A 26,659-nucleotide genomic window follows, 5' to 3' on the forward strand; every position below is an offset into this window, starting at 1 on the left:
GATTATTGGGGTCTAGATGTTTCACATGGCGTACCTGGAGGATTATTAAGGTCCAGACATTTCACATGGCGTACTTAGAGGATTATTGGTGTCTAGATGTTTCACATGGGGTACCTAGAGGATTATTGGGGTCTAGATGTTTCACATGATGTACCTGGATAGATTATTGGGGGTCTAGTTTCACATGATGTACCTGAGGGATTATTGGGGGTCTAGACGTTTCACATGGCATACCTGGAGGATTATTGGGGTGTTATCTAGATGTTAGGGGTGAAACGATACTTGGGTGCACATGCAACAGTAAGATACACAATACATTGTTTTCAGTATCAACTACTCGTTTGATGACCCCCTCCCCAGCATTTTTGTCTGTCAAATATTGCAAAATGTGTTATGATTAGCTTTTCAAGTTCACTACTTAACATAGCCTTTAAACATGTGTCTACAGCAACCTTTTCCTTTGGATCCTGCTCTGAAATATTTATGGTCAAGAAGTTTCAATGTGATTTGATGTAAATATGGGCATCGTATCCCACGTATTGTGATATGTATCGTATAGTGACCTTCCTGTATCGTTTCACCCCTGCTAGATGTTTCACATGGCTTACCTGGAGGATTACTGTGGAACCTGATCTCAATCTTTCGCATTTCCTGAAGTTTGATTACACTCTTAGTCCCTTTATTTCGACTTTCAAGGATCAGGGGTTCAAATCCCAGATAATATTTCTAGGTGGGCCAGCTAAAGTGGCAAACATCTAACACCTGCCCTGCTTCAAGCTTTCCTACCACAGGAGCTGACATGCAATTTCTCACTGAAATACTTGAATCAGAAGCATGATGTGGTGTTTTCAGCATTCTCTGGAATCACTGTAAATTAAGGAACATATGTTCACCAAAATGAATAACAACAGACTCCTTTTCACAAACAATTTTGCCAGACTTTATTCGACAATATATTTCTATATAGTGCTACACAAAGTGCAGATGTCAAAAGACAGGATTTCCTTATGTCATTAATGCAGTATAATGCTGTAAGGTCAGCGTATCAAGGTGTGTTCCTTTGTGTGTGTAGAGCAACACTGTTGGCAGAAAAAATTACATGTATTTGAGCAAAACCATTGTTAAATAATCTCCTTATCTAACAGATTCACTGACGGTAAAGCTTATTGCATAACCAGTGCTCCACAATCACACTTATCACTTTGGAAATGGTGTGGAATTGTTCAAGTGCTAAAATTGATTGAATCTGGTATGAACTTACAAGTAATATATATGCGTTTTTGATTTATGAGACAATATCACAGGGGTTGAATTGGATTATTTTGATGTAAGCTCTAACCTTACTGAGTGAAATGATGTCGTAGGAATGTAAGCGTATTAGAAAAATGTAATGTCGTAAACATACCATCACTGATGTACTTTATCCAGAAGTGCTGTCGGAGATAAGAAATGTGAAGCACACAACAACATTTAGTACTTTGTGAATGTGTGTCCTGGGATGTTGCAAGAAGTATTGCAGAAAACATAGTGTAATAAATCCACAATGCCTGAAAAATCTCATTTTGGCAGTCTGACTTCAATATGGCCGAGGCGAACAGTATCAGCTTCACAGTCACAACCAATGAGCTTCTTTGGTCAAATGACACATCACAGTGACCAACTCAAGCAAACATTTCCTTCCACAAACTCCATCTCACTACTAGTCAATGAGTACCTTTGAATTTCATGTCAGCTTTTGTCATGCCCCTTGATCAAGTCGATGCCTTCACAAACAAAGCCCATCATTTCATCCCTTTTTTATGTCAAATGTACAATTACTGGTTGACAAAAACAATCAGGCTGTAATATATACTTCAAATGAAACTGCCAAAGTGCCAATCAGGACCAGTTTATGTAGTGTTGAGATATTAATACGATTTAGAAAAATGCCATGTTGGACATTGTGTAGTCTTTGATAGGCATTTAGAAGCTGGGAGATTTGAGAGGCATTTAGAAGTTGGGAGAACATGAATACTTTATTCTTTGTATGACGTTTCAGCAAGAAGTAGCTCTAAAACGTCGTACAAAGAATATAAGAAGTTGCTATCCATAAAAGCGGCATGAATTCTTGGACATTGTGATCGGTGATTGATTTCAGGGGGAGTGTACTGCGGGCGTGCAGATTGCCAATGTACAAGCTACTGAGAAGACAAAAACAATTATTCACATAAATCACATCACTGAACAAGCAATCACTTAAGTAGCCAGCAATATACATGTCAATATCACATTACTCTCTACTGAGAAATTAAAACTTGACATCTGAACTGTCACAGATTCCAGCTCATCTACAGCTCTTCCTCCACTGACCTCATTTCCTGGATTATGACAAAACATTGTAGAACACTGGACAACAGAGACAGCAACAACATTTGTTGGATCAGTTCCGCACTGTAAGAGGTGATCTAATGCATGAATAATGTTAAAATCAGAGCTAATTAGAATAGCATCAACAAAGATCAGTTGGGGAACATATTGCACGGGTTTTCATAGAGGGACCATCTCAAACTATCAGTTCGTCTCATGGAGGCATATCATGTACACCTCCAACTTTTGTGTCAATTTATTTTAGCTCCTACTGAGATTTTAAACATCTGTCCTACAACCATGCTCATCGGTGCAGTAGGCTTCCTTGTCAGTGAACACATTGATACACTCCAAATATGACTTGCCATAGCTTCAGATGGCCCCTGATCAACAGGTGAGCAAACAGAGGCAGGGTAAATGCTGCACATTACGTCACACATATCACAACATGAGAACAAAAATATATTCTTTCATGTACTTCTTCATATATTGTGGCAGGAGAGTAGCTTGGATAAGTCCGATCACATCGCGGGGTCACGGAGTCGGTGTTATGCAGTCCAAATCCTTCATTTTAGGGCGGTGGGTTAGGCTCGTGTTGAAAGCATTTGCTCGTCATGCTCAAGGCCCGGGTTCAATTCATGGGTAAAATGGGTGAAGCCTATTTCTGGCTTCTGGCGTCTACCATAACCCTCCCCCCGTCATATTGCAACAATATTGCTAAGAGCGGCATAAAACCATACTCACTCCTTCATTTTAACTTGGACAAACACGTCTTGCCCTGAAGGAAATGATGTCACGGTTATCTCCCTTGCTTCCTGGCTTTCAGTTTTGATTATTGAATACCTCGGACAAATGTAGTGTTATCCAAGGTACTCTGCTGCCAGCTGTCATCTATATGTTCTATATACTGCTTGTCCTTGCCCTGATGTTGCCTACTTGGTCCCAAAAAGAATAGAAATAAAAAGGGTTTGAAGAATTAAAATTAAAGTTCATGAATAGCCCAGCTTAAAGAGTCTGGAAATTATGTGAACTGATTTCTTTTTGTGATTTAATTACTTCCATTTTCTGTTATCATTTTTTTTGCTATTTGAAGGTAACATCAGTTACACCATCACTGGGGTCACAAGGACAGGTGACCTTGACCTCTACTTCTGAAGGTCGACGACCATGCGACGAACGAGGCGGTCCCAGTCTTGCACACTCAGCTGTCTCTTGAGCAGCTGCAGCAGGTACAACTGTTCCCGGAGCTGTGAATGGAATCAAAGGCTGTTTCAACAAAAGTGTCTTGTGTCCCTTGATATTTCTTTTTCATCATGACAGGTCTTTGAATTCATCTAACAATTTTTTATAATCCATAACCATCCTTGTTGAGCGATGGAGCTACAATGTTGCATTGGCCATATTCCAGGCCTCATATCCATAGTTTTACAGTTTTATGATCTATAATTGATCGAGACAAACAATTCTCTACTATGATTATAAACCCCAGCTCCACCCCCATCACCCACCCCCTGCTGATGCCCAACCCCACCCCAGCTGATGCCCAACCCCACCCCAGCTCCACCCCCTGCTGATGCCCACCCCACCCCCAGCACCTACCCCCTGCTGATGCCCAACGCCACCCCCAGCACCCACCCCCTGCTGATGCCCAACGCCTCCCCCAGCACCCACCCCCTGCTGATGCCCACCCCCACCCCCAGCACCCACCCCCAGCACCCACCCCCTGCTGATGCCCAACGCCACCCCCAGCACCTACCCCCTGCTGATGCCCAACGCCACCCCCAGCACCCACCCCCTGCTGATGCCCAACGCCTCCCCCAGCACCCACCCCCTGCTAATGCCCAACCCCATCCCAGCTCCAACCCCTACTGATGCCCAACCCCATCCCAGCTCCACCCCCTACTGATGCCCAACCCCACCCCCTACTGATGCCCAACAACACCCCCATCCCCTACTGATGCCCAACCCCAGCCCCAGCTCCGACCCCTACTGATGCCCAACCCCATTCCCAGCTCCACCCCCTGCTGATGCCCAACCCCACCCCCAGCACCCACCTCCTGCTGATGCCCAACCCCACCCCCAGCACCCACCTCCTGCTGATGCCCAACCCCATCCCCAGCACCCACCTCCTGCTGATGCCCAACCCCACCCCCAGCACCCACCTCCTGCTGATGCCCAACCCCATCCCCAGCACCCACCTCCTGCTGATGCCCAACCCCATCCCCAGCACCCACCCCCTGCTGATGCCCAACCCCACCTCCAGCACCCACCTCCTGCTGATGCCCAACCCCACCTCCAGCACCCACCTCCTGCTGATGCCCAACCCCATCCCCAGCACCCACCTCCTGCTGATGCCCAACCCCATCCCCAGCACCCACCCCCTGCTGATGCCCAACCCCACCTCCAGCACCCACCTCCTGCTGATGCCCAACCCCACCTCCAGCACCCACCTCCTGCTGATGCCCAACCCCACCTCCAGCACCCACCCCCTGCTGATGCCCAACCCCACCCCCAGCACCCACCTCCTGCTGGTACTCCTCCTCGGCTGCCTCTGTCCTGAGCTCCTCACACTTCTGTAGTGCTTCCTCCTGGGAAGGCTGAGGCTTGTCACTGGAAACCAGCTCAAAGTTGACTATCTCAGCTGCATGCAGGGCTTCCTCCATGTTGTTATCCACCTTGATGCAGCGGGTGGCATTGTGGTAGCCGGGGGCAACAACTGTGACACGGTAGTACCCGTCAATCAGCAGGCGATAGTAGTCCCCACCTGCAGCTGTAGAGAGAACAACGACCCCTGATGAAGATCACATAGTTGTAGGAGAATTATGAGAGTCAGCTGTCAGAAAATGCTGTCAAATGATATCACATTCCTGGGTCTTGATCTACAAAGCTAGAGCAACGACCAAAGTCCATTTTAAGGAATGGGAGTGCTCAGACTGTCTCAAGTCTATGGTAAAGTATGGGAGTGCTAGGACTGTCTCAAGTCTATGGTAAAGTATGGGAGTGCTAGGACTGTCTCAAGTCTATGGTAAAGTATGGGAGTGCTAGGACTGTCTCAAGTCTATGGTAAAGTATGGGAGTGCTAGGACTGTCTCAAGTCTATGGTAAAGTATGGGAGTGCTAGGACTGTCTCAAGACTATGGTAAAGTATGGGAGTGCTAGGACTGTCTCAAGTCTATGGTAAAGTATGGGAGTGCTAGGACTGTCTCAAGTCTATGGTAAAGTATGGGAGTGCTAGGACTGTCTCAAGACTATGGTTAAGTATGGGAGTGCTAGGACTGTCTCAAGTCTATGGTAAAGTATGGGAGTGCTAGGACTGTCTCAAGTCTATGGTAAAGTATGGGAGTGCTAGGACTGTCTCAAGTCTATGGTAAAGTATGGGAGTGCTAGGACTGTCTCAAGTCTATGGTAAAGTATGGGAGTGCTAGGACTGTCTCAAGTCTATGGTAAAGTATGGGAGTGCTTGGGAGTGCTAGGACTGTCTCAAGTCTATGGTAAAGTATGGGAGTGCTAGGACTGTCTCAAGTCTATGGTAAAGTATGGGAGTGCTAGGACTGTCTCAAGTCTATGGTAAAGTATGGGAGTGCTAGGACTGTCTCAAGTCTATGGCAAAGTATGGGAGTGCTAGGACTGTCTCAAGTCTATGGTAAAGTATGGGAGTGCTAGGACTGTCTCAAGACTATGGTAAAGTATGGGAGTGACGACAGTCAAAGTGCTAGGACTATGAGGGTAAATGTTATTGAAGTATATTCACTAAACAGATGTATTTGCCAAACTGACATTCTTTTTATCAAGTTTTGAGGCTTTCCAAGCTTGTGTTAATCTTACAGTTAGAGAGTGTGTTGTGGCAGTGTCTGCATTGGGTACACACCTGTGACAAGATCATGAGCAATATACTCTCCAGATGTCAAGTTGGTCGTCTTGATGGCAGCATCCTTAACAGGAACTCCATCTGTTGTCTTCACAACACCCTTGACTCCGATGTGACTCTGAAATAAACCATATAATGTTGGTTGTAGCAATGTACAAGCAGCCATTGACGTACCTATATGACTGGCCGACCCATGGATAGTCAAATGATATATGCTTTCATGATGAAAGTTATGGTAACACTACAGGTCGCTTATATTGGCATTTCTTTCTGACAATGCATGCATAGCTTCTGACGTGTTTGAATGAACATAAAGCTTCAGTCAACTTCAGTATATACGTGACCAGATTGTTTAATAGTGTAGGGGAGTGTATCTGAATACTTTTTGTCAGAGCTCCGTTCAATCAATTCTAAATCAGACATTTTGTACTCGTCTCTTGAGCCCTACAGCTGGTACCCGGGTAGTAAATTTAGACTTGTCCTAGTCCTAGCCCTACCCCTGGCAATGCGGCAACTGACTTTTGCTCCGAGCGTGCTGCAGGTGCCCCCTACCTGCAGGATGTAGAAGATGAGGGCCTCTCGGTTCTGTTGCCAGTAGTCTTCCAGCTCCGACTCCCGTGGAAACTTTGTGCAGCCCAGCTCCAGGGTGATCTCAAAGCAGTTGGTGTCAAGGTAGTTATAGTCCTGCATGCCTAGATGGGGGATATACACATAGTTATAGTCCTGCATACCTAGATGAGGGGATATACACATAGTTATAGTCCTGCATACCTAGATGGGGGGATATACACATAGTTATAGTCCTGCATGCCTAGATGGGGATATACACATAGTTATAGTCCTGCATACCTAGATGGGGGATATACACATAGTCATAGTCCTGCATACCTAGATGGGGGATATACACATAGTTATAGTCCTGCATACCTAGATGGGGGATATACACATAGTTATAGTCCTGCATACCTAGATGGGGGGATATACACATAGTTATAGTCCTGCATACCTAGATGGGGGATATACACATAGTTATAGTCCTGCATACCTAGATGGGGGATATACACATAGTTATAGACCTGCATACCTAGATGGGGGATATACACATAGTTATAGTCCTGCATACCTAGATGGGGGATATACACATAGTTATAGTCCTGCATACCTAGATGGGGGATATACACATAGTTATAGTCCTGCATACCTAGATGGGGGATATACAGGTAGTTATAGTCCTGCTTACATACAGCGCAATTCCAGAATGGAATATTTGAGTTTCTGTCACTGTTAAAGGTTTTGTTTGAATACTGAAATACTTCTGTGGATGCATCACCTCATCACTACTTAACTGACCTCCAGGGACGGAGTACCACTGTCCTCCGTTAGTGATGCCACCGTGCCTCCCGAAGTTGTCATCACCGGTCATGTCGCAGGGTTTGTGGGGCTGAGCCATCAAAGTGTGGGCCATGGCGTAGGACCCAGCCAGATACCTGACACAGACAGACATGGGGGATTGAACATCAGATGGAACCTACCAGCTGTCAGGACTATCTCACTGAATTGATACAGTTGTAGTTTATTACATATATGCCAAAGGCCAACATGCAAAGATAATACCAAAAATACATTGAGCACATTTAGGATGGACAGATTGTTACCTCACCCCCGTCACAACCCACTCAAAGACGAGACCCTTGACCCTCGGTGATTACAAAACAAACAGCACACTAATTCACTGGGGATAGCTAATCCTCCATAAAGAGTGCCAGTAGAGTTGATACCAAGATGTTTGTTTATGGAGGGAGGGAGGGAGCAGATGCTTTAGTATTTGATCAGTTTGTGACTATGGAAGCAGTCGGTATCCAGGTACCAATATGTTTAGAATACTTTCAAAAAGTCCCAGAACCTATACTGTAAATCTTGAAATTGATGTGAGCGTGAATTAAATGCGAAAAATGTGAGTGGTCTTCGCATTTATGTCTCCAAAATGACTATCAACAATAATACGGCCTCAGTGCACACTTTGGAAAACTTGAATATAAACACAAACATGGTTTATAGAACAGCAGTTGTAACAAGTATATAACAATGTCATTGAAACGATAGGTATTACACTATGGGCGTGTGATGAGTCATCACTGCTAGGATCAAGAGTTCTACCCACTTGTGTCAAGCTTGTTGACACCTTCTCTGGATACCAATCAGTGACATGGTGCTGGTTCAATTATTTTATTGCCTTTGAACTTCCTTAATGCCAGTCAACAGAGTAAACATATAAACTGTGTGTTGTTTACAGGAAAACATTGTTTATTGTTTTTACGGAAGTGCTCTTCTCAGTGCTACTAAGCGATGCTGTTTGTTGTCTGATTGGATTAAGGTAAGGATGTGTATCATTCCACTGGGGATGGGGTGGGGGGAGTCGCATTGATTTTGAGTCAAATTTTTGGCTAGGGGACTGCACTTGTATTAATTTGGAGACGCATTAATTTCCAGATATACAGTATTTTCTTCACCATCCAATTAACTGTGTGTAAAAGAAGAACTCCCCACTGAGCACTAATTGATCAGGTTACCATATTTGACGTAATAAGCGCTCGACGCTCTCAAAATTAGAAATAGGGAGCCCTTATTTGAATATTATTTTGGTGAAGAAAAACATAGTTGAAAGATAAATTTTGTTGTTTATGCTGACAGCCTGAAATGTTTATGTACGACAGATATATTTTTCCAGATTTTAATTGCCCATAAATAAGGGTGCATATAACACATGTGTGCGTATTATACCGAATAAATAAGTCTTGTGTACATTGATCAATCGGAAGAGTTGCAAATTGGGCTTGTTCACTAGCCAATATATCGGCAAATATCGCCGTGGGCGCTTATTAGAGCGGGGCGCTTATTACGTCGAATACGGTATTAAATACGAGTAATTAAATACATATTAATATTTCCATAATGACATAAACAAAACATTACAAAGAAAATGATTAATGGAAATGTGAGATAAAATCTTTAATGTAAACAAATTCCCTACCACCCACTGAACAGCCCTTACAAGTGACATGAGTTCCCCAGTCACATGTAGAGAGAAAGAAAAGATGATTTCTTGACCCATAATCGTGCTGAATAGACACACCTCCAGCGAAAAATAAGGGTGAGTGAGTGAGTTGGTTTAACGCCACTTTTAACAAAATATTTCTGTTACATCTTGTAGTGTCAGCTTAATGTTGGATGACACCTATGCCCTCATAGCAACTAGTTGTCATGGCGACGTGTGTATACACCTCAAAGTTTCATCATCTGGTGCCTTGGTGTACTCCTGTGGCTTGCCGCTGCGGGTTGCGTCGTACGGGTAGTTGGCAACAAGGTCCCCACCGTGGAGGTTAGCGGACAGAACGAAGGGGATCTGAGACAGCCATCTCATGACAGCACGCGTCTCAGGCTGCAGCTAAAAGGTCAAGGTCAGAAAAAGGCTGAAATGTATTGTTTATATTCCAAATGTGTTTGAATTGTTGAACTTGTTAAGAACTAACAAGACAGCACAATAATATCAATGTTGTATATTTAGTATTTCATACAGGCCTAGCATAAAATAATTTATACAAGACAAAATTTGTGATACTTTTCTCACTAACAACAAATTGCTTTCTTATTGCCTATGATTCACCATATCTGACATGCTCAAGTCATACAGTGCACAACGTACATTGGTGACGTTTTTAATGGCGAAGTCCACTTTCTCCAAATGGTTGTTGCGCCCTTTGTGTTGTGCCTCGTGCTGGTACATGAGCTTGTTCAGGTCCGGGAAGTTGCGGTTCAGGTCCACGCTGTTGTTGTTGCTGCGACCGATAAGCCAGTCAGGCTCTCCACCCTTTGCCTGGTAATAGGAAAAATAGCAGGTAAAGTATATTGGTGAAGACACATCAGGTAAAGCAAATTGGTGAAGACCCATCAGGTAAAGTACACCGTCAAGACACGTCAGGTAAAGTATATTGGTGAAGACACATCTGGTAAAGCATCAGGTTCCTGTAGGCCTCCCTCCCATCACCACGTACCTTGAGGTTCCTGTAGGTCTCCCTCCCACCCATCACCACGTACCTTGAGGTTCCTGTACGTCCCCCTCCCACCCATCACCACGTACCTTGAGGTTCCTGTACGTCTCCCTCCCACCCATCACCACGTACCTTGAGGTTCCTGTAGGTCTCCCTCCCACCCATCACCACGTACCTTGAGGTTCCTGTAGGTCTCCCTCCCACCCATCACCACGTACCTTGAGGTTCCTGTACGTCCCCCTCCCACCCATCACCACGTACCTTGAGGTTCCTGTAGGTCTCCCTCCCACCCATCACCACGTACCTTGAGGTTCCTGTACGTCCCCCTCCCACCCATCACCACGTACCTTGAGGTTCCTGTACGTCTCCCTCCCACCCATCACCACGTACCTTGAGGTTCCTGTACGTCCCCCTCCCACCCATCACCACGTACCTTGAGGTTCCTGTACGTCCCCCTCCCACCCATCACCACGTACCTTGAGGTTCCTGTAGGTCTCCCTCCCACCCATCACCACGTACCTTGAGGTTCCTGTACGTCCCCCTCCCACCCATCACCACGTACCTTGAGGTTCCTGTACGTCCCCCTCCCACCCATCACCACGTACCTTGAGGTTCCTGTACGTCCCCCTCCCACCCATCACCACGTACCTTGAGGTTCCTGTAGGTCTCCCTCCCACCCATCACCACGTACCTTGAGGTTCCTGTAGGTCTCCCTCCCACCCATCACCACGTACCTTGAGGTTCCTGTACGTCTCCCTCCCACCCATCACCACGTACCTTGAGGTTCCTGTATGTCCCCCTCCCACCCATCACCACGTACCTTGAGGTTCCTGTAGGTCTCCCTCCCACCCATCACCACGTACCTTGAGGTTCCTGTAGGTCTCCCTCCCACCCATCACCACGTACCTTGAGGTTCCTGTAGGTCTCCCTCCCACCCATCACCATGTACCTTGAGGTTCCTGTAGGTCTCCCTCCCTCCCATCACCATGTACCTTGAGGTTCCTGTAGGTCTCCCTCCCTCCCATCACCATGTACCTTGAGGTTCCTGTAGGTCTCCCTCCCACCCATCACCACGTACCTTGAGGTTCCTGTAGGTCTCCCTCCCACCCATCACCACGTACCTTGAGGTTCCTGTAGGTCTCCCTCCCACCCATCACCATGTACCTTGAGGTTCCTGTAGGCCTGGTCCCTCCCTCCCTCCCATCACCACGTACCTTGAGGTTCCTGTAGGCCTGCTCCCAGCCATCGGGGTTCATGGAAGGCATAATGTGGATGCGCGTGTTGCGCACCAGGAAGTGGACCAACTCGTCACCCTGCTGGTAGCGCTCGCACAGGAAGTCGATGAGCTTGAGAAGCACCTCCCGGCCCACGACTTCGTTACCATGCATGTTGCCAACATACTTGAACTCAGGCTCACCTGAAACAAACATGGCATTTAGTAGTTTTCCAGCAAAATTCACATGAATATTCAGTTTCAAAAGTGTTGTCTTGACCTTCCAGGCAGACGTCCACTGATCTGTATCCTTACAAGTGAAACAGCTACAGAAGCTCACCTTCATTGGAAGACATGAAATCCCTGCCTTCTCAGGGGCTTTAGACATGTACAACGATTTCAACGCTCTCAGCAGCTGTAGACATGAACGACAATCAGTAGCTTGTCAGCAGTTCTAGACATGAACAACGATCTCAACCATCTCATTAGACATGAACAACGTTAACCATCTCAGTAGCTCTAGACATGAACAACGATCTCAACCATCTCAGTAGCTCTAGACATGAACAACGTTTACCATCTCAGTAGCTCTAGACATGAACAACGTTAACCATCTCAGTAGCTCTAGACATGAACAACGTTAACCATCTCAGTAGCTCTAGGCATGAACAACGTTAACCATCTCAGTAGCTCTAGACATGAACAACGATCTCAACCATCTCAGTAGCTCTAGACATGAACAACGTTAACCATCTCAGTAGCTCTAGACATGAACAACGTTAACCATCTCAGTAGCTCTAGACATGAACAACGATCTCAACCATCTCAGTAGCTCTAGACATGAACAACGTTAACCATCTCAGTAACTCTAGACATGAACAACAATCTCAACCATCTCAGTGGCTCTCCATACTGATGGGTACCGAAACGATTTTGTTTGTAACTTAACACTGCACTCAATCTAGTATGGGCCAGACAACCCAGTGATTGACAACATGAGCATTGATTCACGTAATTGGGATACAATGACATACATGAACCAAGTCAGCGAGCCTGACCACCCGATCCCGATGGTCTCCCTGTGTCAGTGGGAGTCAAGTACACAGAATTATGAATCAATTTACACATTCTACCTTAAAAAACATAGGGTTTTTGGGAGATTCATTTGATTTAGATTTTACAGGCGTTTTAGAGAATTGAAGGTAGAACTGGATGGAAGTATGAATGGGGAGCAGATGGCTGAGAGTTGGACATGTGACCTAGCTTAGTCCATCTACCTGGTCTGTAGAACCACAAATGCAAAACTCCCCAAATATGGAATAGTAATTCTTGTGAACTGCTGCGGTCAACATGTTTCAAGAAAAATAAACAACCAGCAGGTTAACAGGAAGTGAAGTTACAACTTGACTTGACTCATTTTTCAGGGACGACTAACGGCAAATCGATGTTAAACCTGTTGTCTGGGATCACATGTTCATAGCAGCTGTAGACGTCAGCCAGACTCCCATCTATTGGTGTTAATTACCCTGCTTGTATCTTATATCTACTAGCAGTCAATACTGTGATACATAAATATATCCCATATATCTACTAGCAGTCAATACTGTCATACATAAATATATCCCATATATCTACTAGCAGTCAATACTGTCATACATAAATATATCACATATATCTACTAGCAGTCAATACTGTGATACATAAATATATCCCATATATCTACTAGCAGTCAATACTGTCATACATAAATATATCCCATATATCTACTAGCAGTCAATACTGTCATACATAAATATATCCCATATATCTACTACCAGTCAATACTGTGATACATAAATATATCCCATATATCTACTACCAGTCAATACTGTGATACATAAATATATCCCATATATCTACTAGCAGTCAATACTGTGATACATAAATATATCCCATATATCTACTAGCAGTCAATACTGTGATACATAAATATATCCCATATATCTACTAGCAGTCAATAATGTGATACATAAATATATCCCATATATCTACTAGCAGTCAATACTGTGATACATAAATATATCCCATATATCTACTAGCAGTCAATACTGTGATACATAAATATATCCCATATATCTACCAGTAGTCAATATTGTGATACATAAATATATCCCATATATCTATTAGCAGTCAATACTGTGATACATAAATATATGCAATATATCTACCAGCAGTCAATACTGTGATACATAAATATATCCCATATATCTACTAGCAGTCAATACTGTCATACATAAATATATCCAATATATCTACCAGCAGTCAATACTGTGATACATAAATATATCCCATATATCTACTAGCAGTCAATACTGTCATACATAAATATATCCAATATATCTACCAGCAGTCAATACTGTCTTACATATATATATCCACTCTCTGGCACCTAGTGGTCATGTGTAACTAGGGATAGGTGTTGGAGGTTACTGGGGTCTCTCTGGCACCTAGTGGTCATGTGTAACTAGGGATGGGTATTGGAGGTTACTGGGGTCTCTCTGGCACCTAGTGGTCATGTGTAACTAGGGATGGGTATTGGAGGTTACTGGGGTCTCTCTGGCACCTAGTGGTCATGTGTAACTTGGGATGGGTATTGGAGGTTACTGAGGTCTCTCTGGCACCTAGTGGTCATGTGTAACTAGGGATGGGTATTGGAGGTTACTGAGGTCTCTCTGGCACCTAGTGGTCATGTGTAACTTGGGATGGGTATTGGAGGTTACTGAGGTCTCTCTGGCACCTAGTGGTCATGTGTAACTTGGGATGGGTATTGGAGGTTACTGGGGTCTCTCTGGCACCTAGTGGTCATGTGTAACTAGAGATGGGTATCGGAGGTTACTGAGGTCTCTCTGGCACCTAGTGGTCATGTGTAACTAGGGATGGGTATCGGAGGTTACTGAGGTCTCTCTGGCACCTAGTGGTCATGTGTAACTTGGGATGGGTATTGGAGGTTACTGGGGTCTCTCTGGCACCTAGTGGTCATGTGTAACTTGGGATGGGTATTGGAGGTTACTGGGGTCTCTCTGGCACCTAGTGGTCATGTGTAACTAGAGATGGGTATCGGAGGTTACTGAGGTCTCTCTGGCACCTAGTGGTCATGTGTAACTAGGGATGGGTATCGGAGGTTACTGAGGTGTCTCTGGCACCTAGTGGTCATGTGTAACTTGGGATGGGTATTGGAGGTTACTGGGGTCTCTCTGGCACCTAGTGGTCATGTGTAACTAGGGATGGGTATTGGAGGTTACTGGGGTCTCTCTGGCACCTAGTGGTCATGTGTAACTTGGGATGGGTATTGGAGGTTACTGGGGTCTCTCTGGCACCTAGTGGTCATGTGTAACTTGGGATGGGTATTGAAGGTTACTGGGGACTATCTGGCACCAAGTGGTCATGTGTAACTAGGGATGGGTATTGAAGGTTACTGGGGACTATCTGGCACCAAGTGGTCATGTGTAACTAGGGATGGGTATTGGAGGTTACTGAGGTGTCTCTGGCTCCTAGTGGTCATGTGTAACTAGGGATGGGTATCGAAGGTTACTGGGGACTATCTGGCACCTAGTGGTCATGTGTAACTTGGGATGGGTATCAGAGGTTACTGGGGTCTCTCTGGCACCTAGTGGTCATGTGTAACTAGGGATGGGTATTGAAGGTTACTGGGGACTATCTGGCACCTAGTGGTCATGTGTAACTAGGGATGGGTATTGAAGGTTACTGGGGACTATCTGGCACCAAGTGGTCATGTGTAACTAGGGATGGGTATTGGAGGTTACTGGGGACTATCTGGCACCAAGTGGTCATGTGTAACTAGGGATGGGTATTGGAGGTTACTGAGGTGTCTCTGGCTCCTAGTGGTCATGAGTAACTAGGGATGGGTATCGAAGGTTACTGGGGTCTCTCTGGCACCTAGTGGTCATGTGTAACTAGGGATGGGTATTGGAGGTTACTGGGGTCTCTTGGGCACCTAGTGGTCATGTGTAACTTGGGATGGGTATTGGAGGTTACTGGGGTCTCTCTGGCACCTAGTGGTCATGTGTAACTAGGGATGGGTATTGGAGGTTACTGAGATGTCTCTGGCACCTAGTGGTCATGTGTAACTAGGGATGCGTATTGGAGGTTACTGGGGACTATCTGGCACCTCGTGGTCATGTGTAACTTGGGATGGGTATTGGAGGTTACTGGGGACTATCTGGCACCTAGTGGTCATGTGTAACTAGGGATGGGTATTGGAGGTTACTGGGGTCTATCTGGCACCTGGTTGTCATGTGTAACTAGGGATGGGTATTGGAGGTTACTGGGGACTATCTGGCACCTAGTGGTCATGTGTAACTAGGGATGGGTATTGGAGGTTACTGGGGACTATCTGGCACCTAGTGGTCATGTGTAACTTGGGATGGGTATTGGAGGTTACTGGGGTCTCTCTGGCACCTAGTGGTCATGTGTAACTAGGGATGGGTATTGAAAGTTACTGGGGACTATCTGGCACCTAGTGGTCATGTGTAACTAGGGATGGGTATTGAAGGTTACTGGGGACTATCTGGCACCAAGTGGTCATGTGTAACTAGGGATGGGTATTGAAGGTTACTGGGGACTATCTGGCACCAAGTGGTCATGTGTAACTAGGGATGGGTATTGAAGGTTACTGGGGACTATCTGGCACCAAGTGGTCATGTGTAACTAGGGATGGGTATTGGAGGTTACTGAGGTGTCTCTGGCTCCTAGTGGTCATGTGTAACTAGGGATGGGTATCGAAGGTTACTGGGGTCTCTCTGGCACCAAGTGGTCATGTGTAACTAGGGATGGGTATTGAAGGTTACTGGGGACTATCTGGCACCAAGTGGTCATGTGTAACTAGGGATGGGTATTGGAGGTTACTGAGGTGTCTCTGGCTCCTAGTGGTCATGTGTAACTAGGGATGGGTATCGAAGGTTACTGGGGACTATCTGGCACCTAGTGGTCATGTGTAACTTGGGATGGGTATCAGAGGTTACTGGGGTCTCTCTGGCACCTAGTGGTCATGTGTAACTAGGGATGGGTATCGGAGGTTACTGAGGTGTCTCTGGCACCTAGTGGTCATGTGTAACTAGGGATGGGTATTGGAGGTTACTGGGGACTATCTGGCACCAAGTGGTCATGTATAACTAGGGATGGGTATTGGAGGTTACTGAGGTGTCTCTGGCTCCTAGTGGTCATGTGTAACTAGGGATGGGTATCGAAGGTTACTGGGGACTATCTGGCACCTAGTGGTCATGTGTAACTTGGGATGGGTATCAGAGGTTACTGGGGTCTCTCTGGCACCTAGTGGTCATGTGTAACTAGGGATGGGTATTGAAGGTTACTGGGGACTATCTGGCACCTAGTGGTCATGTGTAACTAGGGATGGGTATTGAAGGTTACTGGGGACTATCTGGCACCAAGTGGTCATGTGTAACTAGGGATGGGTATTGGAGGTTACTGGGGACTATCTGGCACCAAGTGGTCATGTGTAACTAGGGATGGGTATTGGAGGTTACTGAGGTGTCTCTGGCTCCTAGTGGTCATGTGTAACTAGGGATGGGTATCGAAGGTTACTGGGGTCTCTCTGGCACCTAGTGGTCATGTGTAACTAGGGATGGGTATTGGAGGTTACTGGGGTCTCTCTGGCACCTAGTGGTCATGTGTAACTTGGGATGGGTATTGGAGGTTACTGGGGTCTCTCTGGCACCTAGTGGTCATGTGTAACTAGGGATGGGTATTGGAGGTTACTGAGGTGTCTCTGGCACCTAGTGGTCATGTGTAACTAGGGATGCGTATTGGAGGTTACTGGGGACTATCTGGCACCTAGCGGTCATGTGTAACTTGGGATGGGTATTGGAGGTTACTGGGGACTATCTGGCACCTAGTGGTCATGTGTAACTAGGGATGGGTATTGAAGGTTACTGGGGACTATCTGGCACCAAGTGGTCATGTGTAACTAGGGATGGGTATTGGGGGTTACTGAGGTGTCTCTGGCTCCTAGTGGTCATGTGTAACTAGGGATGGGTATCGAAGGTTACTGGGGACTATCTGGCACCTAGTGGTCATGTGTAACTTGGGATGGGTATCAGAGGTTACTGGGGTCTCTCTGGCACCTAGTGGTCATGTGTAACTAGGGATGGGTATCGGAGGTTACTGAGGTGTCTCTGGCACCTAGTGGTCATGTGTAACTAGGGATGGGTATTGGAGGTTACTGAGGTGTCTCTGGCACCTAGTGGTCATGTGTAACTAGGGATGGGTATTGGAGGTTACTGGGGACTATCTGGCACCTAGTGGTCATGTGGAACTAGGGATGGGTATTGGAGGTTACTGAGGTGTCTCTGGCACCTAGTGGTCATGTGTAACTTGGGATGGGTATTGGAGGTTACTGGGGTCTCTCTGGCACCTAGTGGTCATGTGTAACTAGGGATGGGTATTGGAGGCTACTGGGGTCTCTCTGGCTCCTAGTGGTCATGTGTAACTAGGGATGGGTATTGGAGGTTACTGAGGTGTCTCTGGCACCTAATGGTCATGTGTAACTAGGGATGGGTATTGGAGGTTACTGGGGTCTCTCTGGCACCTAGTGGTCATGTGTAACTAGGGATGGGTATTGGAGGTTACTGGGGTCTCTCTGGCACCTAGTGGTCATGTGTAACTTGGGATGGGTATTGGAGGTTACTGAGGTCTCTCTGGCACCTAGTGGTCATGTGTAACTAGGGATGGGTATTGGAGGTTACTGGGGTGTCTCTGGCTCCTAGTGGTCATGTGTAACTAGGGATGGGTATTGGAGGTTACTGGGGTCTATCTGGCACCTAGTGGTCATGTGTAACTAGGGATGGGTATTGGAGGTTACTGGGGTCTCTCTGGCTCCTAGTGGTCATGTGTAACTAGGGATGGGTATTGGAGGTTACTGAGGTCTCTCTGGCACCTTGTGGTCATGTGTAACTTGGGATGGGTATTGGAGGTTACTGGGGTCTCTCTGGCTCCTAGTGGTCATGTGTAACTAAGGATGGGTATTGGAGGTTACTGGGGTCTCTCTGGCACCTAGTGGTCATGTGTAACTAGGGATAGGTATTGGAGGTTACTGGAGACTATCTGGCACCTAGTGGTCATGTGTAACTTGGGATGGGTATTGGAGGTTACTGGGGACTATCTGGCACCTAGTGGTCATGTGTAACTTGGGATGGGTATTGGAGGTCACTGAGGTCTCTCTGGCTCCTAGTGGTCATGTGTAACTAGGGATGGGTATTGGAGGTTACTGAGATGTCTCTGGCACCTAGTGGTCATGTGTAACTAGGGATGGGTATTGGAGGTTACTGAGGTGTCTCTGGCACCTAGTGGTCATGTGTAACTAGGGATGGGTATTGGAGGTTACTGAGATGTCTCTGGCACCTAGTGGTCATGTGTAACTAGGGATGGGTATTGGAGGTTACTGGGGTCTCTCTGGCACCTAGTGGTCATGTGTAACTAGGGATGGGTATTGGAGGTTACTGGGGACTATCTGGCACCTAGTGGTCATGTGTAACTTGGGATGGGTATTGGAGGTGTAACGTGTATCACAATATTTTATGATGCATTAGGCCGTATATATCATGATATATTGTATGATTCTAAATTCAGAAGCAACCTGAAACATTACGGTATGATTTGAAGTTCATAAATGGAACAAAACAAGATGCTGGTACAACATAATGTTTCCTCAATAAATACACGGCCATCATGGGGCCCCGGATGCATGCTGCTGGGCAGCGAAGGCATTTGCCACTTATGTAACATGAAACACATGATAAAAGTAGCATTTTGAAATCAGCCGAAATATCAAGCAGGAAAAAATGATATTGTGATACGTTTAGTGGAAAGAACGAACCTCAATTTACCAATATTCCGGGAATACCGCCCACGCCCATGTGTAACCCCACCTATGTCTACAGCATGGTGGCAGGGCAAACCCAGACCACTCTGTCTGCCTCTGCCCTGGGTGTGCCGTGACAGTTTGTGATGATGTTGCGTATCACACCTGCTGCAGTGACAAGGCTTGAGAGAGGTGTTGGGGAACAGATGGTGACCCAGCATCAACTGACACTGATTGCCAAAGATAAGATGGCCAGTGCACACACCAGTGTTTAACATGAACCACACAATTTTAGGGATCCTTGTTATAGACCTCATGTAAAAATTAAAGCTTTAGGAGGTCCCAAGATACGTATACAATAGGAATAAACCTCAAAGACCCACCCTTAATTTCAACTCGGGTATACTATTTATATGAAATATAGTGAAACAAATTCTATTCTGTATAAGATGGAGAACAATATACTAACACCACGGTACAGATGCATCATTGCACAGGCCAATTTGTTTGTTTGTTGTTTGACGCCGCCCTCAGCAATATTCCAGCTATGTGACAGTGGTCTGTGAATAATCAAGTCTGAACCAGACAATCAAGTGATTGACATCATGAGCATCGATCTACGCAATTGGGATATGATGACATGCATCAACCAAGTCAGCGAGCCTAACCACCTGATCCTGTTAGTACCTCTTAGGACAAGCCTAGTCGCATTTTACAGCATGCATAGGTTGCTGAAGACCAATTCACTCCTTCAATCTTCACGGGTCGTATAGTCTACTGTTACATGTTGTTGGGGAAATTCATTGAACTTTAAACATCCCACGTAGAGACATTACACACTTACATTTACATCATCGCAGAAAAGAAATCGATACTAGATAAACCCCACCAAAAAGAAGAGTTGCATCCCTTAGTTGTACCAGATCTACTGGCTGGGTTCAAATTAACTGAAAATATGTTCTGATCTTAAACAGCTAATTTGCTTGGCATCACATTCTAGAGACAGATGTTGTAAAATTGGGAAACAATCTGAGAAAAAACATGTGCAATATACCACTTTTCCCAAAGGATATTGCAAGGCGTATTGTTTCACATCCATATTCTAGTACACAGCATGCAGGTAATATCTCGCACCTGTGGTTGCTATGGTTACAGAAAGAGAGTGGTTGAACAGATGTCATTTATGACAGTTTGTCTAATTACCCACTACTTCCCCAGTCACGTCAGTCTCTTCACCTGGGAAGATTGGAAATCAATCAAGATTGCTGGAAACAATTCCAAGCTGACAATAATGTTGTCACAGAGTGAAAGATCATACAGAATTCAGGTCCTTCCTCTTTGGATAAAAGCCATTCCAAACATACAGCCATGAAGACAATGACGGAGTGACAGTATAATTAACAAGCACCAAACCCTAACAATGAAACCAGTTACTAATGGACTAGCCTAGAGCCCAGCAAGGCGGTGCGTGGTACACCCACGTAGCCAGCATGGCTATTCAACTGCTATTGCAGAAGGACATCGTCATGGTACATGGTCAATGTGTATTGATCTTCACGCACAAAGATGTCGGACACAATGCCATGGCCACAAGAATCAGTCACACAATGGTAATACCAACTACATGATCCACTGATCAATGTCCAATAATAATTGCTTATAATGACTCTTCTCTTGGCGTATCAACAATAAACATATTGCAACCTGAATTATATAAAACTGTACTCAGAGACAAACGATTTATAAGTTAGAGCAGTGTGTAAATTTCAAATATCTCTTCACAACTTTCGAGTCAACATTATTCGTAAAGGTCATTGTTAAATATACCTGATACAGAATCTATATGTAAAGACTGTGACCTTCATTTAGTAGAGGATGAATACCATGTCTTTATTGTATGTAAGAAATATATTCACTTGCCAAATAGATTTTTTTACCTCATCACAGAAATATTATAAAGGTAATATTATGTTAATGTAATATGCTTGGTAGCTTTATATTTATGTAAATTATCTAAAATGAGATCGTCAAAGATGTAACACTCTGGACAATTGAAGTGAATATAATTTATCTTAAAACAGTACTATGGGCTTTGTGGCCTGAATTACGAAAGAAACTGGATCGATATTGTACTTTACACCACCATATTACCATATATGAATCATGAATAAAAATTGGTATTTCATGAGAACAGTGGTGAGATGTCGGTGAGAGCAATCAGACTGTATAATAGAGACAAGGCTCTCATATTGATGTCCTAATGATCCACCTGCCACACATATTATGTCACAAAGGGGACAAACCCGAAGTGAGAAAGCTCATTAATCCTATAATCATGCTATTGATATTTACCTGTGTATTTGATAAGCCCACTGATCAACACGTTTAGTAATGTTTTGTAACAAGGGTTAATTGGATAAAACGAGCTGCTCGTCAGAGTTTAAGTATACGTGCAGCTGTATGTCACTCAAACCACCAGCTGTCAGGCATACCAAGCAACTAGCAACTTCATTCTGTACTGTGGTAGCTAGTGTTAATGGGTGAGTGCGCCTCCCCTAACCTCTCTCCCCCTCTCTGACTCTCTCCCCAGCCCCCCCTTCCCTGCCCCTCTCTCCCCCCTCCCTTTCTCTCTCCCCCTCCCTGTCTTCCTCCCCACCTCTCTCTCTCCCCCCTCCCTGTCTCACACACACACACACACACACACACACACACACACACACACACACACACACACTGTGTGACGACAAAGTGCAGGTGACATTCAGTATACTATGCAACCAGTTCAACTTCATTCTGTACTTTGGCAGTTAGTGTTACTGTGTGCATGTGAGTGCATGTGCAGGTGGACCAGAAGAATCCAGTGCTTAATAATATGAGCAAAGATCCAAGCTGTCTGACCATGAAGACATGCCATCAACCAAGTCACCGAACCTGAACACTCCATCCATTAAGTCACCTCTTCGTCTCACGAGCATAGGTTGCTGGGGACCAGTTATAGCCAGGAATCACCTGGGTGAAGTGTCCCTCGGTAAGGCAGGTTATCAAACTGTTCCTCCTCTCCCACTATCCCTGGATCAATACACTGTCCTGTCAGGGTGTAACATGCACAACATGTATTGGCTCCTTTGTCTTTTACCATGGTCAAACTAACTGAATTGTTAGTACACCACTTAGCAATGACAGAACTTCTTTTTTTCCCTATCATTAATCTTGATGATAGAACAATTTCATAAAAAGCGCTCTCGCCAGCGAGATTCGAACCCGCGAAGTCTGCATGGAAGGTTAACAAATGTAGTCTACTGCCACGTTGACATGGAAAAAATTGTGTGAAATAAACAACTTAATATTTAGTTACATCAGGACTAATTGCTTATCCGTTTATGAACTGCGAAATGTGTTTTATGCATTTTTTACACAGTAAGTTATTCTATGCATTCTAGTATTTGTACAGTACTTGTGATTTGGTAGCTTTTTTGTTCAATGAAATGAACAGATAGAAACAAAATTACTATTATCTTGATCAGGGCTATGTTTGCTCATAATAGGCCCATCAACATAGACAAATAATATTTCGGTGATTGATAACAGTGCTCGAGTTGGTCCAAAAGAATGATATCCTTTTCCTGGGACATGCATTTCATAACGCACATCAGCGATGGTGCGAGGTGCACATGCGAAAGGCTTGGGGGACAGATTTCACGTGCTTCACACATGGCCGACTTACACAGTAATCTCACAGTGTCTCATGATTTAATTAACCATTTCAACGATTAGACACTGCATGGGTCCTCATGGTCTAACCCATACCTAGCACCTGGCTGAACATTGACTGGAGGGTTTAACTGCCCATATACACACATCAATATCTCATGGGCAACTGTGTAATACTTGCTCGGAGATGTGCAGCTGATTTCATCCCAACTTTGCACACATGGCTCGGAATATGGAACCAGCAATAAATCAGATGGGGGCTTGAGGTGATAATTCTTTAATTAGACTGTTTCAATAAATGCAATTTTATTCTTAACACTCGATCAACTTGATTGTCGCGTTAAAAAGATAATTGGAGTCTAGAGCTTCCAACACTCTGATGGTCTCAGGCAGGTCACTTTGTGCAATTCACATGGGTGCTGTTGTACAAAACTGTCATAAGTCTATGTTATGGTATGGGAGTTACAATCACCTTAGCACTAAGATTGCTTTGTACAATGGCACCATGAACAACAACAGTGATAGCCACTCCCTGGGAATTAGAATTAGCTTTGGTGTAACTGACTATTCACTATGCCCGACTCATATCTGGGGATGGCAGTGCAGGTGGCCACCATCTGGCCATCTATATCCATCCTACAAACAACAGGCTGACATGAATTCACTTGTAGGTCTGATACCATGCTGCCTCCCTCCCCCTCCTCTCTCTCCTCCCTGCCTCTTACTCCTGCCTCTTGTCAGACTCTAAAAAGACAGTGGTTAATGTCAGGCTTCATATTCCCAGTTGCCAAGTAAATTAGGACTTCAACCAAGTCTCATTATGCTCAGCGTCTTCCTGACAACAACTTGTGGATTCATTCCTACTCAGTAGCAAAACATGTACCCACTGATTCCGAGATCATTTATCAAAGGCTGAAAAGCTTTGAAGATTTTTTTCTTCCTAAAAATCATTTGGGATCTCCATGGCAACTCTTTCCAGTGCTCATTATAACAGTTTCTAAATGATTTTCTAATTCTTTTTGGGTGGTCGGCCTGATGGTTGAGTTGAGTGTGTGGGTGTGCAGCATCCTGGCAGAGTTGAGTGTGTGGGTGTGCAGCATCCTGGCAGAGTTGAGTGTGTGGGTGTGCAGCATCCTGGCAGAGTTGAGTGTGTGGGTGTGCAGCATCCTGGCAGAGTTGAGTGTGTGGGTGTGCAGCATCCTGGCAGAGTTGAGTGTGTGGGTGTGCAGCATCCTGGCAGAGTTGAGTGTGTGGGTGTGCAGCATCCTGGCAGAGTTGAGTGTGTGGGTGTGCAGCATCCTGGCAGAGTTGAGTGTGTGGGTGTGCAGCACCCTGGCAGAGTTGAGTGTGTGGGTGTGCAGCATCCTGGCAGAGTTGAGTGTGTGGGTGTGCAGCATCCTGGCAGAGTTGAGTGTGTGGGTGTGCAGCATCCTGGCAGAGTTGAGTGTGTGGGTGTGCAGCATCCTGGCAGAGTTGAGTGTGTGGGTGTGCAGCACCCTGGCAGAGTTGAGTGTGTGGGTGTGCAGCACCCTGGCAGAGTTGAGTGTGTGGGTGTGCAGCATCCTGGCAGAGTTGAGTGTGGGGGTGGGCGGCCTCCTGGTTGAGTTGAGATGAGTGTGGGGAAGAGCGGCCTCTTGGCAGAGTCAAGACTGTGGGTGGCCTTCCAGCCGAGTGGAGTGCGTGGGTTGACTGGTGGGTAACTCTACACCTAATATCCATCACATTCTGTCACTTACAGCTACTTGCAAACTATTTCCAAAACTTCATTTAATTAGATATTTTATTTATAGATACTAATCTATTATAAAACCTTTGAAGTGATTGAACTTTTGGGAAGAAGAAAATATGATGGAGCGAGGCATCATCTACCTCACTGCTGATACATCATTGAGGAGACATTACAAATTGCATGTAACTCCTAAAATAGAGATATTAATCCCCCAACCTTTGCTGCAATTACATTAATATTACTTGAATTGTACTTATGGTCAATAAAAATATATCTGTTTCTTGAAACATGTCCGAGAAATTTGATGTTGGGTTTGTTGGTAGGACATTTTTTCCATACAGAAAATTACCATTTTCTATTGTACACGCCAACATTAGCAATTGCAAGAATGACAATATAAAGAAGCCAAAAGTACTATGTGACAACAACTTTGTATTGAACAACAAGACAGATACTGTAAATCAGGAAATTAGGGTGTCAGCAACTTCATGTGAGTGACTGGCTGGTCGTCACATCGTCCAAACGTTGTGAAATGCAGTCACATGTCCCACACAGTGACAAAATGAAACAAACGCAACAGGAAACAAACGGGAAAAGCTTCAAGCCCCAGAGGTCAACAAGCACAGGCATGGAAACTGACACCCCTACTGTCCTGGCTAAATAACTTTATTGGTCTCAAATTGTGGCTACATATGTAAAAGGCATCTGCTAAGTCGTGTCAGATACTGATATTTAGTATCTTAGACTATTATTTAGATAATGATAACAAGAACAATTATCACAGCACTTTGTCTAGATTTCTGATGGTCAATTCTGACTCAATAGCCAATGGACTAGGGCAACACCATGTTTGTTTGCAAACACTGTTTTGTTTTTATTTGCATATGTATTTGTCAATGACCCCAAAGGATATCGCTTGACATTATCCTGTCCAGAAACCTATTGATTATATGATAAAGTTGCTGATATATATGTTGGGGTAATATTACAACATTTTCCATTTAAATATCTAATATGCTTAAAGTAACAAATATTATCACCCTAATCACAAATGTTTACACAATGTAATGAACTTTTGATATACTAGAGTAAGAAAATATGTTAGGTTAAATGAACAGTACCATCCCAATAAATATCTTAAAAAGATCAACATTCAAACACAATTTACTGAATAACAGATCAAAACAGACAACACAGTAAATCAAAATACCCTTACTGCAAGAAAGACATGTTAGAACCACCGACCATGCTGGCTACGGTGCTCACATATGACCAGAGATAATACATTGTGTTTCAGGCATTCAGGACTATTAGCATTTGGGAAAGCCTATTTCTAATCTCTTACCGGTCTCGTGTGTTCCGGGGTTGTCAGAGAATTCGATGACAGTCAGACTTCTGTTCCGCACTGATGGTTCACTGAGGTTGTAGATTCTCGTGATCTCTGGACATCGCGCATTGGCATCATACATGACATCGAGCATAGACTCATAGTTGTGGTGGATAAACTTGAAGCTGAAGCATGTTGGCAAAACAACGAGGATTATCGGTACTAAGACCGATATCCGTAGAAATTTTATCATAACTTAACTTTCAAAACTGTTAGGACGTATTTACTCTATAGTTGACAAAAACTGAAAGCTTTAGGCTTGTGACAGCTGACACCAAATGGCAGAAAAGGAAAGCGGTGATAATTTATACAGAATATATCAATGTTTACGGAAATATGACGTCAAAGGGAGTAATTATTATCGAAAGATATGAACTAATATTTGTGTTGACGTTGCTGTATATATATGTTCTTTCTTACAAATATTAAACTGACAAAAAAAATAGAGTATAGATGTTCTTCAATTACTAAGCATTATCA

General features: G+C 44.6%; 1 protein-coding gene across 1 annotated transcript; it reads right to left on the reverse strand.

Moving 5' to 3' along the window:
- Window positions 1-924: 924 nt before the first annotated feature.
- LOC124121096 (carboxypeptidase E-like) lies at window positions 925-26,519 on the reverse strand. The gene is made up of 9 exons (XM_046484051.2): window positions 26,138-26,519; window positions 11,478-11,680; window positions 9,918-10,088; window positions 9,496-9,659; window positions 7,565-7,701; window positions 6,767-6,906; window positions 6,215-6,332; window positions 4,869-5,116; window positions 925-3,593 (listed from the first exon to the last, which is right to left on the reverse strand). The coding sequence occupies exons 1-9, from the start codon at window positions 26,370-26,372 to the stop codon at window positions 3,492-3,494; spliced, it is 1,518 nt and encodes a 505-aa protein (XP_046340007.1). The 5' UTR covers window positions 26,373-26,519; the 3' UTR covers window positions 925-3,491.
- Between the last annotated feature and the right edge of the window lie 140 nt (window positions 26,520-26,659).

Source organism: Haliotis rufescens, unplaced genomic scaffold (assembly GCF_023055435.1).
Source record: "Haliotis rufescens isolate VD_foot unplaced genomic scaffold, xgHalRufe1.0.p SCAF_11, whole genome shotgun sequence".
NCBI lineage: Eukaryota > Metazoa > Mollusca > Gastropoda > Lepetellida > Haliotidae > Haliotis > Haliotis rufescens.

Bases quoted from the DNA above. Each gene is read 5' to 3' on its own strand.
- LOC124121096 (XM_046484051.2), bottom strand. From the start codon at position 26,372: ATGATAAAATTTCTACGGATATCGGTCTTAGTACCGATAATCCTCGTT. The intron at 10,089-11,477 runs GTACGTGGTGAT...TCCTATTACCAG, and splicing joins AGGCCTACAGGAACCTCAAG to GCAAAGGGTGGAGAGCCTGA. The intron at 7,702-9,495 runs GTGTATACACAC...TGTCTGTGTCAG, and splicing joins CCAGATGATGAAACTTTGAG to GTATCTGGCTGGGTCCTACG.